At 44.6% G+C, this 21,752-nt stretch overlaps 1 protein-coding gene across 1 annotated transcript in view; it reads right to left on the reverse strand.

Moving 5' to 3' along the window:
* Nucleotides 1-21,752, reverse strand: part of COP1 (COP1 E3 ubiquitin ligase) — a 319,426-nt gene that overhangs the window by 190,203 nt on the left and 107,471 nt on the right. Inside the window, exon 10 of the mRNA XM_068239628.1 lies at nucleotides 6,961-7,075. Within this exon, the coding sequence (XP_068095729.1) occupies nucleotides 6,961-7,075 (115 nt within the window). The remainder of the gene's footprint in view (nucleotides 1-6,960; nucleotides 7,076-21,752) is intronic.

Here is a 21,752-nt window from a genome sequence, read left to right on the forward strand (position 1 = left end):
TGGTCCCCATCACCGAGCACAGACCCTCCAAAGATTACCAACAAGGGCTTGTCTGTAATCTGATCAGGGACTGTGCACTTCTTCAAGCTACTACAAGAGGAGGATGGCCCAGATCATCTGGTGGGTCCGAAACCGGCATTGGGGAACCCTAGGACGAGGGAAGCCTCATTAGGATCCAGAGGCTTACCTCTCCTTAGGTAAGCATCTGTTTTTTCAATAAATTTTGGCCTCAGATTCACTTTTAATAAATGGAAGCCCTGTCAATACCTTGCTAATCTGTGTCTGCTTAGCGGTTGTTAGCGGTAACAGAGGACCGCCCTAAAACTCTCCACTGCATCGGGGTAGTACAAAACATGCAGTGGCACTGGTATGATCAGGATTAGATCTCAGCCAGAATTATCCACTCCTCCCCATCGCTCCACCACGTTGGCTCCCGTCTATTAATCCCTCCACTGGCTTCCTATCGAGTCCAGAATAAGATCCAAGATACTGTGTCTGCCCTACAAATCTGTCCGCAAAACCTGCCCAACCTACATTTCTGATGATACTCAGAGGTACAAACCTAGCCGCTCACTCCTCTCCTCCAATGAACTTTGCCTGACCACCCATCCCTGCATCACCCAGTCCCATCGATGGCTCCAGGACTTCTCAAGAGATGCTCAAACACTAGGGAACTCCCTACCTCCCCCCATTAAGGTTGCCCCCTTCTTCAACAAGGCCCTCAAAACGCACCTTTTCACTCTGGCCTACCCCCCCTCACTGGTGCTCTAAATCCGCAGCTGAACTCTCCCTATCCCTGGTCCCCTACCTTTAGTGTCCCTACCTATACCTCTAGATTGTAAGCCTTCGGGCAGGGTCCTCCTCCTCCTGTCTCTTACCTGTTCACGCACCTCCATTACCGTACACCTATCCTATGGATCTGATTGAACTGGACTTGCCTTATCTCCATGCTCACATCTAGTGACTGACTAAGCATTACCTTGTACTCATACTGTGCTGCGAAGTCCGATTTGTATGTATTTCTGTATTGTCTTATTGCTTTAGGTCGCCCCTAAACATTGTCTGTAACCATAACTAATGTCCAGCACTATGTAATATGTTGGTGCTTTATAAATACAGTAAAAAATAAATTCCTAGTTCAGTTCAGTCAGCTCAGTTTTCTCTTAAACAAACCCGGACATGTTTACTGTGAACACACATTGCAGTTACACGCATAATGTTCCACCACATGTGAACAAAAAGGGGAAAGATTTTCCTGGTATGTATCAGCACCTGTTTGCTTTGAGATCTTTAACTATGATGGCACACATAAATCACACAGACTGATACAGCTAATGCGCTTGTAGTTGAAAGGCAGCTGTGTTCCTAACAGGCTACATCGGCACAGATGTGGGGCCGGTGGAAGCTCTAGGAGAAACCATTTCTCACCCGCCTGTCCAAGGAAAGAAATTGAAAACAGAAAGGTGGCCTGGAAGAGAGATGATAAAGTGGTCCAAGCTCGAGCACCGCAGAGGAAGAATACAGATGATGCCAGTAACAGGGACACCTGCTTGGTGTAGAAAGCATGGAGCGCAGTCTCTCTTGTTCGGATACATCGACATCCTGATCGCATTACTGAAATCACTCTGTGTACAGGAGTGCTGGCTGCAGCTGCCATGTTACACCAAACATAGGATGATATAAGTTCCTGCAGCATCATTAAAGAGGGCCCCGGGGAAATAACATGAAACAGATCACCCAGAAAGGACACGGTGTGTGGAAAGATAACTGTCAGGAAAGCACTAGATATGCATTCTGAGAAATACATTTAGCCAGATTCCACACACTGGGGACAAGCAGAGATGAAAGCCGGCTCATTTATAGATCTTAAAAAGCTATTTTAGTGATCTGGGGTCTGCCTTTTACACACACATCATTGTTTCTAGCGTTATTTTGATGCTGGGTTTACATCATACAATTTTCTGTTATGCTGGGCATACATAGTTAGATCCGGCGGATCGACTCCCGCCGCATCCCCACGGCCGCCCGGATCGCGGGCGCTTCCTTATCAACCGCTCGATTCCCTGCTACTGTTCGCCCGCGGGGAATCGATCCGCGCGGTGATCGGACATGTCGGAAATTATCAATCGAGCCATCAGTGGCTCGATTGATAAGAGAAAAACGAGCCGTGTATTCCCAGCATTAGATTCCCCTGTTAGATTTTCTGTTAGAATGCATAATTCGATTATTTTCTGTAGAGAATGGTCATTATCTCTGGTGCACGGTCTTCTGTTTATCTCCTGCTGAGCAGAACAATGCCTAATTGCTAGGCAGATAGATGGGAAGATAGATACATTTCCAACAAGTTGAACTTTATCTGGCAGGTAAATCTAACAGAAAATTGTATGGTGTAAACGCAGCATTATACTGGGCACACACGGTACGTTTTTGTACCGCTCAATCGAGCCACTGATAGCTCTATTGATAAAATCCGACGTGACCGATCACCCGTCGGATCGATTCCGCGCTCGATACCGCGGGCAGAACAGCAGAAGTAAAAGGAACAGAAGATAAGAAGTGCCCATGGGACTAGCAGGAATCGATCCAGGTGTCCGCGGGGATGCGCCAGCGGCTCGATTCAGCAATACAAAACGTACCGTGTATGCCCAGCATTAGACTACTCAGTGACGGTTATAGTAGCTGTGAATACAACAGATGGTAGTAGGAAACACGCTGGTGGGTAACGCAATACAGAATCTACTAATATGCAAAAAATGACTCAAAGCTGTATACCTGAACGCAACAATCCTTGGAGAAAGGAACAACAGTTATGGAGGAAGTTGAAGGTGATCAGAATCAGACTGGGCGTCCACTACAGATCGCTAATCACAATCGCTGTACATAACGCTTCGCATTTTTGCTAGTGTTCTGAACCAGGTAGATCAGCACAGCTTTTTTTATTGCAATAGATATCTAAGCAGTGTTAAGGCTCCCTGCACAGTGCAAGCGATTCCGATTTTTAATAGTTTTTTACATCCGATTCTGATTTTTAATCGTTACTGCATGCTGCGTTTTTTTCCTCCGTTTTTCTGTTGATTGCATTCAGAGAAAATCGGAATCGCAAAACAGATTTGCAGGGTGCAGGGAGCCTAAAGGCCCGTACACACGCCTGACTGCAGGCAACGCCGGGTCCGTCGTCACCTCCCGCTGGGCGGGTTTTCAGCAGACAGTCCGGCGTGTGTACAGTCTGTCGGCAGACTGATAAGAAACAGCCTTATCAGTCTGCAGACAGACTGTACACACGCCAGATTGTCGCTGGAACGCCCGCCGAGCGGGAGGTGACGACGGACCCGTCGTTGCCTTTAGTACGGCGTGTGTACGGCCCTTAAAAAACATACCAGTCACTGGCAATAGATAGGCAGGCGTTAGAAACTCCCAGAAACCATCAACAAGCCTGTTGGTAGCATTGTCCATTAAGCTGTAGGAAGATCAAAGGACTTTGATATTCCTACAGCTTAATGGACAATGCTACCAGCAGGCTTGTTGATGGTTTCTGGGAGTTTTTAACACCTATCTATTGCCAGTGACTGGTACGTTTTACACTGCTTGGATATCTACTGCAATAAAAAAAAACAAGGAGATTTGCATTTAATGGAGTGTGCTGATCTATGTGGTTCAATGTGCTAGTGTCCTACCTGGTGCTCTGGTGGACTGATCGTTGTTTGCACTTCATTGTGAAAGAAGGGTGTGCGGCCGGGAATCCTCATCTGTTTTTGCTAGTGTTCTATACAGCGATTTTAGAAGAGATTCTATTTCAGTGCTTGCTTTGCAGAGTATTATGATTAGCAACTGTAATGAGCAATTTCCCTTTTTTGGGGTAGTGAAATTTCTGCAAAATTGCTTTAGTACAGCAGCTGAAAAGCGATTTTTCGGTGGTCCAATACTTTGTATTAGTGCACAATCTCTCCAAAAAAGCTGCCGGAACCATGGTAGTGATTTCACAAAATGGCAATAGCTTCTGTGGCTTTGCCTCCATTGACTTTCATTAGCCTAACCTTTGGATACGCCGAAGATTTCAAAGCGCTGCTGAAATCACTATAGCCCTCCGGGTTACGTAGAAGGTAGGGGTTACTCTGAAGCATTGTTATGCAGAAGGTAGGGGTTAGTCAGCAGTTAAGAAGGAAATTAATCAGCTACAGTGTATGCAGAAGGTAGACGCTAGTCGGAAGCTGGGCCAGTGCTGCCATTAAGTCGGAAGGGAGCAATTATCTCGGGGCCCCCAACTACTGCCGGGCCCCAAGACGTCGCTGCACCCTCCCGACTGCTCCCGAGTTCCCTGCACCATGTGTAGCTGCATTGTAATAACACCTGTTCCAGCACACAGCTCCATCCATGCTGCCTGCCTCTTCTACATGACCCGTTGCAGGTTATTTACGGATAACATGCGCCGCACAGAGAAGGGGCAGGCAGTGGGGCTGAAGACTGAAAACGGATGGAGCGGTGTGCCGGAACAGGTGAGTTATTACAATGCAGCAACACATGCTGCAGGGTCCTGGGGAGAAGCCAGGGGGAGACCACCCGGGGTCGTCAGCTGGCTTGGGGGGTCACCGGTGTCGATTTTTCTTAGGAAGATTAGGGGCCCCCCGGTTACCTTTGACCTGGGGCCCCTGTGGCACTTAAACTGGCCCCGGTCGGAAGTAGAGCTATGAACTAAGAAGTAGATGAGTCTTAATTTAACCTCCTGAACGGTATGCCTTATACAGTGGGGCTCCTGTAGTTAGGGAAACGCTGCCTTGCATACCGTTCTCAGCAAAAAGTCCTTGCCCGACACAGTGTCAGAACACTGTCGGGCAAGGACTTTTTGTTGAAAACGGTATGCCAGACAGCGTTTCCCTAGCTACAGGAGCCCCACTGTATAAGTTAACTAAGTGCAGGGGCTCCTGTACACTATCTGCAGCATTACTCATGTAAGGCATAGTGCCCCTCCCCCCAATGCCCCCGATGCAGCCACTGCCTTACTAGATACATACCGAGCCTCGTTCCAGTAAGGGCCCCAGCCCGACATCACATGACTTCAGTAACCATCCTCCGCATACCGGAAGATATGCGGAGCTGTGAAGACAGGCTGGGGCGTTCGCTGGAATGAGGCTCGGTATGTATCTAGCAAGGCAGCGGCTGCATCGGGGGGTGGGGCACTATGCCTTACATGAGTAATGCGGCAGATAGTGTACAGGAGCTCCAGCACATAGCTAACTTATACTGTGGGGCTCCTGTACCTAGCTAGCCTATGCTGGGGGACACCTATCTAGCCTATACTGGGGGACACCTAGCTAACCTATACTGGGGGACACCTAGCTAGCCTATACTGGGGGACACCTAGCTAGCCTATACTGGGGGACACAGAGCTATCCTATACTGGGGGACACCGAGCTAGCCTATACTGGGGGGGCACCTAACCAGCTAATCTGGGGGGCACCTAACCAGCCAATCTGGGGGGCACCTAACCAGCCAATCTGGGGGGCACCTAACCAGCCAATCTGGGGGGCACCTAAGCAGCCAATCTGGGGGGCACCTAACCAGCCGATGCTGGGGGGCACCTAACCAGCCGATCCTGGGGGGCACCTGCACCTAACTAGCCTATCCCGGGGGACACCTGCACCTACCTTGCCTATGCCGGGGGACATCTGCACCTACCTAGCCTATCCCTGGGGACACCTGCACTTACCTAGCGTATACTGGGGGCACCTAGACCTGGCTACCTACCTACAATAATCTGTGGGGGATTGCGAAGACAGATGGGCACAACGCGGAGGGCGGCACAGGACAGGTAATGTATAAATGCACACACGGGAGTACATTTTTACATTGGGGGGCAGAGACCGGGCAACGGGCGCAGCCGATTCCCAAGCGATTTCATGTTGAAATTTTTTAGGGAATCAGCCTGTGGAGTATGGGCAGCCGACCGATATCTCTGTGATCAGATTTGATTAGATACAGATCTGTCTCTTGGTCGAATCTGCCTATCATCTCTATTGTATTAGTGCAGGTTGAGCAGCTGCAGCTTGCAAGTATAAACGATCAGAAATTTTGGGGAGTAATTTTGAAATTTAGTTCAGATTTTGTACTTCAAGCGTTTATTGGACTCAAAATGCTTAATAGACCCTTGCTTGACACATTTTGTTAAGTCACAGGAATAAAAGGTTATGAAAATTAATTGGATCACTTTTTGCACAGAAATCAGCAGAAACTGAACGCCAGGGAGGTTAAAGAGGAGCTGTAGTGAAAATAATGTAATGCATAAAATTGCTTTTTCCTAAAATAAATATTCAGTTAGTGTTTGCCCATTGTTAAATCTTCTTCTACCTCTCACCAATTTTCTTTTTGAAATTTATCATAGGCGGCGACATCTTTAGTACTGGAAGGAGATCTCTCCAGAATGTTGACATCCAAGGAGGATAGAAAAAGACTTCCTGGGACAGATGTGCTGGAATGCTGTAAAAAGCAGCAAAAGTGTCGGCCCCATTTCCATGTTTCTGCTATACAGAAGAAGCCTAAATGACAGCAGCCCATAAAACAGAAGCTTTCCTGCTGTAATAAAGATTATGATAACAGTAAAGATGAACGCTGAGTTGACACCATTACAGAAGGTACATATAGCCTGACATTAACGAGCACCTCTCAGAATCAACAGAAAAGAAACATCCTGATGAAAGAAAGAAGTGCTTGAAACAGAGATAATGAATGAAAGAACAGCACATACATTGGAAATTCACTTAACGCAACTTGTATCTCTTGCCAAAATTAATTTAGAGTGATAATCCTGATTTAAGCATCTTGATTAGAAGAGATCGATAGGAGCACAGGGCAAAGGCTTCTCTAGCTGCATAAACTGCTTGGCAGGAGGCATCAGATAACATTTCAGTGATCAGCAACTCAAAGTGCGATGGCAGAGAGTGCGCATAGGCCTGGCTGTGTTCCTACCTGACATCCGGGCCATCCTGGTAGAGAAGTAGCACTGTTCCAAGTCTTCGAAATGTGCAGTAAGACGTTTCCGCCGCGACGCCAACGTGCTGTTGTACCACGGCTGCTTCTTTGTCTGGGAGAGGGGGAAAAAACAGGTTTATGGTGGGAATTTAATATCTCAGCGTACACATACAATGGCTGTTGTAATGTGGACCTGAACTCTTGCATAGGACAAAAGAAAAGAGAAATATACCCTGTATGTATTTAGAGAGTTAAGCCTGTCCAATTCCCCCTCATCTGTGACTAATCACAACTGTACTTTGATCTCTCAGCTGTGTCAGCATAGGCAGAGCAGCTGATTTGTAAACACAGGATGTTAACCTTATGTCTGCTTCCATGAAAGGAGGACGTAGAGCAGAGATGAAGTTCTGAGTTCAGGTCCGTTTTAAACTGTATGGCACTGGGGGTGAGAGTTGGTAGAGACTGCAGGGCACTAGATAACCCATTCAAGACCAACTTAAAGTGGATCCGAGATGAACTTTTACACATTGCATAATTGGGTTCCCTTCCTATTGTTTATAGGGCATTCCTCAAGCCAAATACTTTTTTGTTTTTGTTTTAATACTGTAATTCCCTATAAACTATCAAGCCACACCCACAGGATTTCAGAGAGCCAAGGCACTTTCAGACAGTAGCAAGGGCTCATGGGAGCTCAGTCTGGGCAGGAGGAGGGGGAGGTATTACTAGCCAGAGATTTCAGAGGCAGAGGGGAGGAGGGGGGAATTAGGATTTTTTGCTCAAGATACAGATAAGCTTGCCTCTGTGTAATGTTTACAAACAACATGGCTGCTGTCATTGTATCACAGGAAGAAATAATCATAGTCTATTTGAGCTGTTTACATCTAGATTTGTTGTGTAAACTATCTAAACTTTAGATAAGATATATAGACAAGTTACTTGTTATAGTTTTTCATCTCGGATCCACTTTAAGTCTCTGTTCTTAATATACCACCAGACTGCTTACGCAGAAGGGTGCCCATGTATAAAAGGAGGTTATTGCAAATTCTCTGTCATAGATATCACTATTTCGTCGCAATCACCTCTTCCCCATTTGTTTGGCCAAGTTCACCAATTTGCATACAAGTATAAAGTACATTTTGATCCTATTCGCTTTCAACTCATCAATAACTGAAAATGTCTCAGTATATTGACCTTTTTATCTCAGATTAGATGAAACACGGACATGGCACATTAACAACGTAGTGTCAGGATCTGGCTGTGCCTGTACAGTCATAGCTCATGCATCTGGAGTCACGTAACCTGGCTGAGTCTGAATATTCATAGCTCATATATCTAGAGTCACATGACCTGGCTGTGCCGTTTACGGACGGGGACATCTGCGCAGTCAGTTGATTTTGTTTCGCAACTTAATTAAAATGATAAAAACTTGAGGTTCACCTTGGAGGTGCAACCAAAATCCATTTAGTTCTTGAGTATTTGTATTTCAATCACATGTAACGGCCGTCTTTGTATGACCCTACATCGTAAAGCAATGCACTGCTATGCGGGATAGTTTCCACCCATCACACACCATTAGAGGCATACCGATCGGACAATACCTATGAGCTCGTCGTTCCTGGAGGAAGCAAGAGATTTGCGACAAATTTAGAACCAGAGGATATATAGTGATAATTGTTTGCGCAGGGCATTTAATCGAGCATGGAAAAGTAATAAGGGGGGGGGGGGGGGGGGGGATCTCCTCCAACACAAAAGAAAAGATGGGGATGCAACTGCACCTCTGCATTTTTTTTTACCAGTTATTGTGTGCAGTCCTGCACTCAAAGGAATTTTAAAATCAACACTGGTATCTTTAAAGAATGATCCTGTGGTTGGCCTAGTTTAACTTTTCGGAGGGCCAGATCACTGCGGGACGCCCTAGTACGTAGTCACTTTACTGGCTTTGTTCTCCAAAAAACATTGTTTAACCATAGGTACCTACGCCTGTGGAGGATGTGATTACTGTCGATATATTCAGGTTGGTAGGGTTTTTGTCTTGCCAGATGGAAGGAGAATTGCATTGTCCCATTTTGCCAATTGTAAAACTATATTAGTGGTTTATATCTAATTGTGCCATTGTGGGGCTTTTTATGTTGGGAAAACTAAGCGCCTCCTTCGGGAGCACATGTCTGAACAAGTAAAGAGCATTGGGAATGGAGATGTTTGTTCTCCTGTGGCACGACAAGGTGCCCTCAAACATGATGGTAGTACAAGAGGTGTTAGGTTTATGTTCTTGACCGTATACACCCCACAATTAAGGGGGGGGGGGGTTGGGGGGATTTGACAGGCACCTCCTACAATGTGAATTCCAGTGGATTTATAATTTGGAAGCTTGTACTGTACCTGACCTTAATGAACAAATGAGCTACGCTCATTTCCTACCTACTTAGATTGTGTTGCTGTGCGTCCGGATGCCCCCTTTCTGTCTGTGTGGGTTCTCCTCCGCCTGTGCCTCAGGATGGCCTCGCTATTCTTATACCTGTTGCCCCTTTCTGACTTCCTCCTTGTGAGGATATGGGGTTAGTGGTGTATTTATATTTTTGTTATTTCTCCTGGTCTTGGTTACCTTGGAGACATGCATATATAATAGTTTAGCGGGAGGTATTCTTTTTTGCTTTACGCGTTCTATAAAGGGCCGCCTGTAGTATGGCAGATTTTTCGATTAATTTGGTACATGAGCATGCGGACTGGGTTCACACAGTTTGGTCAGCCTTAAGGTGGCCACACACCATACAATTTTTTAAATATCTGTTCAATGTAAGAATTGCAATAAATTTTTCTGACTAATTGCAACATTTCAAAAATATGACCAATGTACCACACACGTATGTTCAATTTTTCCCCCAATTATGATAAAAATGATTGGAAATTCTGACAAAATCGCTACGGTGTGTATATTAATAAGCTGACAATCCAACACACACCATACAATCTTTAGAAAGATTGAAGAAAAATATCTGGCATTCCGGATCGATTAAAATCGAAGAAAACGGGAAATCCGATCAGATTTTTCAGTCGAATGAAAAAAAAGCTTTCGATTTTTTCGGGAGATCCGATCGTTTTTATCGAATTACTGTAAAATTGGATCATTTTATTGTATCGTGTGTGGCCACCTTTACGGACAATGCAGATGCATTCTACACAGGGGTTACTATTTTATTAATCATCCCGTTATGAACATTGGTGCACTTTAAGGTTGTCACCAATATGGGGCTTGAATGGCAAGCCCCAGTTTAGCATTTTCGAGTGCCCCTGCTTTCATAAATATACTGCATTTGCCCTTTATCACTTGGCTTCTTTCTCCCTCCACGCTCATGTACGTGTAGTTTTTGCTGTGAGTGGGTGCTGTATGTGTGTTGATTGGCTGGTTCCTTAGCAAAAGGCCTCAGTGACACGGCAACCACGCCCCCTTGAGAAAGCTGGAAGCCGGTGAAACGTACGTCTCCTGAATGGGACACCATGTCATCCCGACCTCCGCTCTGACTCCACGGATAGGCCTGTCACAGGGCCATCCACTGCAGCACATGCCGTCCGGTCACCGAGACCGCGACAGCCATCAGCCGGACTTATTTTTTTATTGTATTTATAAAGCGCCAACATATTACGCAGCGCTGCACAATAGATAAATGGGTTAACATACAAGGTAGGACATACAGGAAACTCACAACAAAACAAGATTATGCAAATGATTTGATAACAGTACAGTGTCATGTCAAAATAAAGACTGTTCTAGTCCACAAGAGGGGTGATTGACAGTAAGATTGCATAATCAAGCTGGAAACACTAGGGAGGAGGGCCCTGCCAGAGGCTTACAATCTAAAGGTTGGGGGTGGAGACAACCGGTGCATCACTTGCAACTCACATCCTGGCTTGGAATCATGTGGGACACCCCGCTCTCTGCCATCATGCCTGTTGTATGATGCGTGCACAACCTACTGCATATGGTGAGATAAGGCGACCGCATCACTTCTGGATATGGTGAGATGAACTGTTTGGTCACATGTGCTGTGATCCGAGCCTGCACAATAAATGCAAAGTTTTGCTTTTTGATGTCGCTGACCGCTAGCAGGAATATTGGATATATGCTTCATGTGCTTGATGCCGCTGACAGGAGCTGCATATGCTTACCACTGCATTGAACTGCCATACTAACATTGCTTACACCAGGAAGGCTGATGTACTGTTCGCTTGATCTGGCCTTGATACTGCTACTTGCTTACATGCTGCATCTGCTTTCCATTGAACTGAGGTTTTTTTACTTGCATCTTCTTTGCCATCTAGGCAGTAAACTCTGTGGGTTCCCTTTTGGGCACTTTAGCCATGATATGGGGACCGTGGCCTTATTAACATACACAACATTAGATGCCGGCGAATGCATGTGGGCATATGTGGTGATCAGAGTGGATGAGTTGTGACGGGGTGGCCATCCCATGTACTTTTTATCATTTTTACGATAATTGATTTTCTAATATATTTTGATAGGATTTTTGCATACGATATATGTTTTCTTGAATTATTATAGCGATTTAGATTTGGGGGTGTATGTCCTACCATCTAGCATTTCCACTGCCACTATTGTGATTACTACTAGTATAAAGCACATTTTGATCCTATTCGCTTTCAACTCCTCATCAATAACTGAAAATTGCTCAGTACATCTCAGATTAGATGAAACACGGACACGGCACATTAACATCGCAGTGTTAGGATCTGGCTGTGCCTGTACAGTCATAGCTCATACATCTGGAGTCACGTGACCTGGCTGAGACTGTACATTCATAGCTCATACATCTGGAGTCACGTGACCTGGCTGAGCCTGTACAGTCATAGCTCACACATCTGGAGTCACGTGACCTGGCTGAGCCTGTACAGTCATAGCTCACACATCTGGAGTCACGTGACCTGGCTGAGCCTGAACAGTCATAGCTCACACATCTGGAGTCACGTGACCTGGCTGAGCTTGTACAGTCATAGCTCATACATCTGGAGTCACGTGACCTGGCTGAGCCTGAATATTCATAGCTCATACATCTGGAGTCACGTGACCTGGCGATGTCTGAACATTCATAGCTCATACACCTGGAGTCACGTGACCAGGCTGAGCTTGTACAGTCATAGCTCACACATCTGGAGTCACGTGACCTGGCTGAGCCTGAACAGTCATAGCTCACACATCTGGAGTCATGTGACCTGGCTGAGCCTGTACATTACATTCATAGCTCATACATCTGGAGTCACATGACCTGGCTGTGTCTGTACATTCATAGCTCATACATCTGGAATCACATGACCTGGCTGAGCCTGAACATTTATAGCTCATACATCTGGAGTCACATGACCTGGCTGAGCCTGTACATTCATAGCTCACACATCTGGAGTCACGTGACCTGGCTCAGTATGAATATTCATAGCTCATACATCTGGAGTAATGTGACCAGGCTGTGTCTGTACATTCATAGCTCATAGGAGAAGGAGAGAGAGGAGACCGGCACTGCTGTCAACTGTTTATTCCATAGTGCAAACATGCAAGCAACATACCATTCAAGGCGGCAGTGTGGGTGGCGGCGGGTGCTGGGCACTGTATGCCTTACGGCCGTTTCGCGCAGATATGCGCTTCCACGGAGCCTCTGTCGAAGCGCATATTTGCGCGAAACGGCTGTAAGGCATACAGTGCCCAGCACCCGCCGCCACCCACACTGCCGCCTTGAATGGTATGTTGCTTGCATGTTTGCACAATTGTGTTTTATGCTTATCACTTTGCTGCACTATGGAATAAACAGTTGACAGCAGTGCCGGTCTCCTCTCCTCTCTCTCTCCTTCTCCTATGCAGCCTATTACTATAACTATCGACCAGAGCACGCAGTCACAGCCATATAGTGCATGCTGCACTGTGGGTCCCGCCAGCTCCCTGCTCAAGAACACCTCTATTGCTACAGTGCCAACCTAACAACCTTCCTACCTAAAAACATTCATAGCTCATACATCTGGAGTCACGTGACCAGGCTGAGCCTGTACATTCATAGTTCACACATCTGGAGTCACGTGACCACACAGTCATTACATCAGTGAAGAGACCGTTTCATGATAACAGGAACTTTGTTAATCAATAAATGAAACTGCCTGGTTGAAGAACAGACTGGGAGACACTGTCAGTACCACTTATAGTTTCCATGTCTGAATGGCTGTAGAGATAAGTGTTAAAATTACTAAACAGAGCATTTCAGCCTTTTATCGTTTTGCCAACCAAATGCTGGAAGGAAAAATAAATATGATTGAAGGAGGTATCGCAAGAAAGGCTTCCAAAAATGTCATTTTCTCAAGTGCTGAAATCAAGCTCTCCAAGTCTCAAATATTAGCAGCGTTTTCCAGTAACCTGCGAACGTCAGAGGATGAGTTCACTTTCATAGGAAGCAGAGAGTTTACCTCATCCAAATTCAGCTTAGAGAGGATGATGTCCACTCAGTTTATATTACCATTAATATTTACTGCCCTGTCATAAAACTCCTACAGAAATGCAGCCACGCTCTTAAAGTAAATTGCACTTTCCATCACATTTTGCAAGAACAATGCCTAGTGTGCATTAATGAATTAAACTTAGGAAATCATTTTCATTTCAAACTTTTATCTGTGTACACTGTGCGAATAAATGTCACCTGAAGTAATCCTTCCTGGTCATTCTGGGGAATATTTTATTCCTACTCGCATTAGACGCTTGGCTGAAACTGCCTCCAACGACTCCTCACTCACGCAGTACTGACCTTCAGTCTACTCACCAACACATTGTATGGCCCTGGTCTTTAAAAGGAATCAGAGGAGTAAGACCTATGGAAGCTGCCATATTTATTTTCTTTTAAACAATACCAGTTGCCTGGCAGTCCTGCTGATCTTTGATCTTTCTGGTCAGTAGGATCTAAATCACTCACCCGAAACAAGCATGCAACTAATCTTGTAAGATTTGTCATAGACATCTGTTCTGCATGCTTGTTCAGGGTCTATAGGATAAAGTATTAAAGGCAGAGGATCAGCAGGACAGCCAGGCAATGTGTATTATTTAAAACAAAATAAGCATGTCAGCCTCCATATCATTTTCACCTTGGGTTCCCTTTAACTACAGGACCACAGGCTTACACCCCCATAGTGACCAGGCGATTTTTTACAATTAAGCTCTGCACAGCTTTAATGGTTTATAGCATGGCCATAAAACTTAGCACACAAATGAATCTTGCCTCCTTTTCTTCCCACCAACAGAGCTTTCTGTTGGCGGTATCTTATTACTACTGCCATGTCATTTTTTTTTGTAATCAATTTTATTGCTTTTTTTTTTTTTTTTTTTTTTTTTTTTATAAAAAAGGCTATTTTTTTTCCTCCCCCCGAGATTCAATCACTACAATCTCCTCTCATAGGCATCGACCTATGAGAAGGATAAGATTGCGAGCCACTCCAGCTGACAGCTAAGTGACAAAGCTGTCCCATGTACAGCGGCGCGCTAGATCGCATCACTGTACAAATGAAAATAGCCTTTTTTTTTTTTTTTAAACGGCCTGCCAGCTCTGATCGCAGCTGGCAGGCTGATCACAGATCCCCACGGTGTCACTTGGCAGGGAACGCGCACAAGCATTCCCTGCTAATCCCTGTCTCCAGGACCTGACACCAATCAGCGTTCTGCAGTCCTGGGGGAGTCACTCTGCGACCGCCTGTCAGCGTTCGCAGAGCAGTTAAAGAGAACCCGAGGTGTGTTTAAAGAATGTTATCTGCATACAGAGGCTGGATCTGCCTATACAGCCCAGCCTCTGTTGCTATCCCAAACCCCCCTAAGGTCCCCCTGCACTCTGCAATCCCCCATAAATCACAGCCGTGCTGTGAGGCTGTGTTTACATCTGAACAGGGGAGAGCCCGTCTAATAAATTACTCCATGCGATGTTTTTATGAGGAATATGTAAGTGCAATTGCGTTTTAAAAATAAATGTGTTTTAGCAGAATTACGCTATGGCAGTTCTTTTTTGATGAGGTTTAAACAAGAATTGTGAAGAGTCTGAGGTGATCTGTGAAGGTCTTTGCTGGAGAGGTGGGGGACGACCCGGAAACGGTCCCAAGGCGCATATAGACCATTGGTTGGTCTAGGTCAGCGGTGAGTGGACCACAAAGGGTGTTGGTGGAGGTCTGTGTATGTGAGCAGCAAGCAGAAATAAAAGTTGAACACTGCATCCCTTGTGGAGAAGGAAACCAATCAATAGCAACATCTTGCCATATTAGGGCTGTGGCACTTGGACTTTTAATATATTGGCACAAGGACTTAATTTTAGAGGTTTTATTTTGTTTAGGTGTCAACTTTTATTGCCAACTTTGAATACTGACATAATACTGTGCTGAAAACGTAGACACCTTGAGCGCTACCTCTTAGTGTGTATGCTAACTATTTAGAAAAGAGGAGGCGAACAGGTGCTGTGTATAGCTGGGAGCGCTAACCTCTTTTTTACAAAGTTTACATCTGTAGTGTCAGTCTCGGCTGCTCCCCCGCCTCCTGCATAGCTCCGGTCCCTGCCCCCATCCCTTCCTTCCAATCAGCAGGGAGTGAAGGGATGCAGGTGGGGACCGGAGTTCTGCAGGAGGCGGGGAGAGCAGCAGACTGACACTATAGAGATAAACACAGCCAGCTCTGACAAGCTGTTTGTCAGCAGCGTGGCTGTGATTTATGAGGGATTGCAGAGTGCAGGGGGACCTTAGGGGGGTTTGGGATAGCAACAGAGGCTGGGCTGTATAGGCAGATCCAGCCTCTGTATGCAGATAACATTCTTCAAACCCACCTCGGGTTCTCTTTAAAGAATACTTATTTTATAGTGCAGTGTTCTCCCCAGAGCCTATTAGCCGGGCGGAGCGCCCACCTGGGTCTCTGTTCCCGCCCGGCTGCTGTGATTAGGCTCCATCTACAGCAGAGACTCAAAACCCCGTGCAGAGGAATGATTCACAACTTCGTGCAGAGTTATGAATCATTCCTCTGCACAGAATTTTGAATCATTCTTCTGCACAGTGCCACAGAGTTTTGAATCACTAGGCACAGCTCGGAATGCAGAGACATCTCCGCCCTCCTCCTCCTCAGCTCCTTCCTATCAGCAGCGTGGAGGGGCGGGGAAAGCTCCTAGTACAGAGCAGAGATGAGCCAGTCAGACCGCGGGAGATTTCAGCTGCAGTCCAGGCACAGAATAGAATGTGCAGCTCTATTGCTCTCCTGTTGGTGAGTCACCCGATCTCCCCCAGCTACTACAGTGCACAGACACTCTCCTCCTCTCCCTGCAATGTCCAGAAACATCAAATACTGGCTGATTAACACAACACATTTCTTTTTTTCTACTGGTAATACAGATAACAAGCTGTTTACAGGATCTGTAACCTGAACCTGGTGCTGCATTCACTCTGCCTCCTGTTTTCCTGCACTTCATCACAAACTGACCCCCAAGTTTTCAGTTAAATCACTGAGATATCCAGCTTCCAGTATGGGCAAATGAATGGCAAAACGTTCAGTACAGCATGTTTCACTTGTCTTTTCTCAGCAGTTACAGTTTCAGGTTGAACAGAAGATTTACAGCCATCCAGTCCAGCCAGAATACTAAATCATTGTGCTTAACTAGCATGGTTTTTACAGTCTTCTCTGGAGTTCTCACCATAATTGTCACCTGCCTGTGTGATTTTAGTCAGCACTCGTCTGCTCCTATACAGCAGCAGGAGTCACATACATTGCATGCTGGGAGTGGTTAATGATGTCTGGTCATATATGTGATGATGGGGTCTATGGCACTAAGGCCCCATTCACACTGGGGTGCTTTTCAGGGAATGTCCAGAGCTTTACTGAATGCCAGCAAAGAGAAGTACTATGACAAAGTTGCCCTGTGGTAGCATTCACACTACAGTTGCAATTTGTATGAAAATACAGTTGCAATTTGTATGAAAATATCATACATACAGAGCATTTTGGAAGCGCTGGCAATGTGATTTTTGTTTCTCAAACAAGTTATCCCCCCCCCCCCTTCCCCCAAACCAGCACCCAGCATGATCTAGACATCTCCTCATCCAGTGTGACCCTCCCTCTCCAGCGTTTTCTTACTTTCTCACCCAGCAGCACCCAGCGTGACCTTACTTCCCCACCCGGCTACTTTTGCGTGCCATCCGGCTACAAAATATTTCTGGGGAGAACACTGTAGTGTGTAAACTTTTTAAAGCAAAGCTCTCTCTCCTCATACAGGGTTCAGCAGCAATAACTCACACACCACCTGTAAAATCCTTCGATGTCTAGCCGCCCACCTCCCCACCCCCGACGGCCACAACCATCTTTATCTGACATGTTCCAAAGTTCTTCGTCTACAGTGTTTTTGGGGCACTTTAAAAAAAAATGCCATGGCAGTTTTGCCAAAAAGGGAAGGGTGAGGTTTTCAAAGTTTCAGAGCTTTAGGGCCCATTCACACTAGAGCATTTTGCCGAGATTTCGGCAAAACGCTCAAATGCTAGCACTAGTGCTCAAACGAAAGCGATAGTGTAATGAAACCCTATGGGCGGTTCTTACTTGGGCGATTTGCGTTAATCGCCGCAAAACGCCCCAAAAGGGCCAGAAACACAAACACGTCGCCTGCACCATTTTCAGGCGATTTCCTAGCGATCGCGTTTCAGTGCTGTAAAAGCGCTAAACGCGATCGCGGCAAAATCATTGCAGTATTCAGTGATTTTTTCGGTAAAAATCACACCTGCTAAACGCCGGCGATTTGGTTACGAAGTGTGAATGGGGCCTTAAAGATTTATTGGTGGGTGAGTTACTGCCACATAATGACAAAGCCGGATTCTTTGAAGAAATCCTTGATGCTTTGAAAAATTGAGGGCAAAAATAGTAGAAGATGGCAGAGGCTGAGATGGATAGACAGTAATTGTAAAGCTATGAACGTGCCTATGCAACAGTTGACAAAAGTCGCAATTGACAGACATCTGGCGTGCATCTGGAGTCGACTGAACGAGGAGGAGAGATATTGCCGCTGACACCCGTCAATCCGTGCAGGGGGAGATATACGGTAGCTTTACGCCTTACCAAATAAGTACTCTTTAGCATGACAGTGTGATACAATGACAATTGACTAGACAGAAAAATCGAATGCCTAGTACACACCAACAATTTTCTGCTAGATTTTTTTCTGTGATGTGTGCCATACACTAGGAACAGATTTCCAATAGATTTCAGAATGAAATCTAATGGAAATTGATCTAAATGCAGTATTGGACCATTAGAGCCAATGCAACTCTAAAGCCCAATTTACACGATACGATTGTGCAATTCGCTTACGATTCCATTTACGATCCGATTAAATCCGACATGTCCGATCGGGATTCGATTCAATTTCGATTTGCCATTGCAAAACAATGGCAAATCGAATTGAATCCTGATCGGACATGTCAGATTGAAATCGGATTGTAAATAGAATCGTAATCGAATTGCACAAAGAATCGTATCGTGTAGATGGGGCTTACGGGCCATCAATCTGCTGCCAGCAGCAGATCGACCAAGATGTTCCATCCTGTCAGATAGATCAAATCCACAGAAATCGATCAAAATTGGCCGCAAATCGATCGAATGGGGAATTTGATAGAGTTGATTTCTGATCAATCGATTCTATAGAATCGATCGATGGCTGAAATCAACCAGTGTATGCGCCCTTTAGATTATTTTCTGCAGAGACTGGTCATTATCTCTGGGACATTGTCTTCTGGTTATCTCCTGCTGAGTAGAACAATGCCCAATTGCTAGGCAGATAGATGGTTAGATAGATGATTTCCAACACGTTGGAAATTCTCTACCTGGCAGGTAAATCTAACAGAAAATTGTATGGTGTGTACCCAGCATAACTCAGTAGATATCTCATTCCACCCACAGCAGTTCTCCCAGAGGATGCCAAAGCTGGCTTCAGGCACAGGACTGTCCTCCAACTGGACAATGAACAGTTGAATCAAGTGATAATTATCTAATGACTGTACATAATTTATGGACTGTCAGCACTGTCAGATTCCATGGCCTGACTAGTTCAAAGTAATTGCTTTCCCTTTCAAGGTCCAAGTTACTGCTTCCGAAAGAACAACAAGAGGAAAACCCACAGCCAGACTCAGCCACTTACACGCTGAATATTCCAACACAAGCCTTCAGATTTCTTCTTTTTAGGGAATTATTAAAAGAAAATCTTTACTGTTATAGCTGCCTGGTGGGCAGCTTTAACCTTTCTAATTGTATTTTCGCACAGACTCAAAAGATCATGCCTTTCACAAAAACATAAAATCCTTGGAAAATGGATGGGGAATACAAACCGGAATATTAACTAAGATCTGCTTCAATTGGCAACTTTAAATAATTGAAACATGAGAGATTTTCATAAAATGCAAGCGTGCCACCTGCAGGCATGTAGAGGAAATGCCACCAGCTATAAAGTCTCCCATGCATAGGACTATTGGGAATGAAAATCACCAGACTGTGGTTTACATTGAAAAAAATTATTTATATTGTAACATATTACCTAGTGCCATTACTGCAGACCTGAACTCAGAACTTCCTCTATGCTCTAAAGCATTGTTACTCAACCTTTTATTGGTATGTACTCCTTTTAAAACCCTGTACTCACCAAGTACCCCCTAGTATAGTAAACATTATCACAAGTACCCCTTGACAAACATATTTAATTGTAGTACATGATAATTGGTTCCAAACAATTTCCCAGCATTTACTATTACTTTTAATTAGCTAAAAAACTAATTTGGTGTTTAAATAAGATTTGTCATTTTCTAAAACTCAATATCAAGCCCGAGTACCCCCTGGGACCAGAAGAACTACCCCCTGGGGTACACGTACCACACGTTGAGCACCTAGGCTGTAAAGCATACACAACAGCATAATGACCTTTAAAGAAAAACATCTCTGTTAGGGCTTGTTCACACACTAAGGGCGCTCTCGGGATTTTGAAAATCGCCCTAAAAGCACTTGTGCAATGATTCCCTATGAGAGTGTTCACATCTGAGCGGTTCGATTACGATCCGCTCACTAAAGCACTGCCTTACCATTTTTGGGGCAATTTGCCTATAGTGGCAGGTATAGGGAAATAGCAAAACACTTGAAAAAAAGAGCTTGGCATAGTGATTTCCCCAGCGCTTTTAACAATAAATACATTGAAATTTATTTATTTTCCGGGTGAAAGAGTTCACTTCCTGACTGATGTCAGAAAGTGAAAAAACAGAATCGCTCTGCAAATGTGCTTAGAAAAGTGATATATATATATAAATAAATATATAAAACGAAATGCGCAGGTAAGCGCTAAAAAAACCCCCACACAATCGCAAAACGCTGGCGTCACTGATTTTGATTTTAGATGTGAACAAGGCCTTACAGCTGATACAAACCCTGCAATAAAAAGGAAGTGTGTCTACTTCCTGCTTTCATGGAAGCAGACATTATTAACCACTTTACCCCCGCCCGTACGAATTTCTCCGTCCCTTTTTCCATCCTTTAACCCCCAGGGACGGAGAAATCCGTACTTTCCGTGTTCCCGCCGCTGCCCGCTCTCGCTCTAGCTCACATTCCCGCGGGTAAACACGCCGCCGGCCGCTCGCCCGGAGATCAATGAACGGGAAAATCCATTCCCATTTGTTGATCTAAGCCCCGCAATGATCCGCTGCTTTTCCGCTAAGCAGCGCGATCATTGTGAAAAAAAAAATAAATACCCAGCCTCCTACTACTTCCTCCAAGCGTCCGGAAGGACGCTTGGAGGTCGCATTAAACAAAAAGTTAAACAAACAAAAAGTTAGCCATCTTGTGGCCAAATAGTAAAACTACACCCTAAACATTTTTAACATACAAATGAATTAGTTAGACACAAAAAATTAACTCATTACCTCCCACACTCCCCATTTTTTATTTTTTTGTAATAAAAAAAAATTAAAAAATGTACAATTAAAAAAAATACATAAATAGTTACCTTAGGGACTGAACTTTTTAAATATTTATGTCAGGAGTGTACAACACTGTTACTTTATAAACTATGGGCTTGTAATTAGGGATAGACGCAAAACTGAAAAAAATGCACCTTTATTTCCAAATAAAATATTGGCGCCAAACATTGTGATAGGGACATAATTTAAACGGTTTTATAACCGGGACAAAAGGGCAAATAAATTTCATGGGTTTTAATTACAGTAGCATGCATTATTTAAAAACTATAATGGCTGAAAATTGAAAAATAATATATAATAATAATATAATATGCAAATCACTTTTTCTCTTGAGTTTTCTCCTAGGTGATATTTTTATACCTGGTTATAAAATGTCTTTTAAATCACCAGAAAACATTCATTCCACAAGGTGGACCAATCCCACATCTGGGTGAATTGTACTGTGTGCACTCCAACTCAGTGACTGCTAAAAGCCATGGAAGGCAGATTTTCTAGTATTTCTCCCAAAAACATATCTTAGTGAGGATCTTGATGTATTGCTGGTTTTGGTGCCTCAGGGCAGATCAATTACAGCAAGTAAACATTGTGGGACTGATATGGTTGGGCACCTCTGGGTGCACATAAAAGTACCTGATGTATAATAATAGAACTTATTTTTACTACCCCATCTTTCTTTCACACAAATAACATTGAAGTCGATTTTGTATAAAAAGGAGATTAGCGGGTGACTCTAGACACACACACACACACACACACCAATAGGTAGTAAAAACTTTCATTAAAATTAA

The sequence above is a fragment of the Hyperolius riggenbachi genome, chromosome 6, assembly GCF_040937935.1.
Source record: "Hyperolius riggenbachi isolate aHypRig1 chromosome 6, aHypRig1.pri, whole genome shotgun sequence".
Classification (NCBI taxonomy): Eukaryota; Metazoa; Chordata; class Amphibia; order Anura; family Hyperoliidae; genus Hyperolius; species Hyperolius riggenbachi.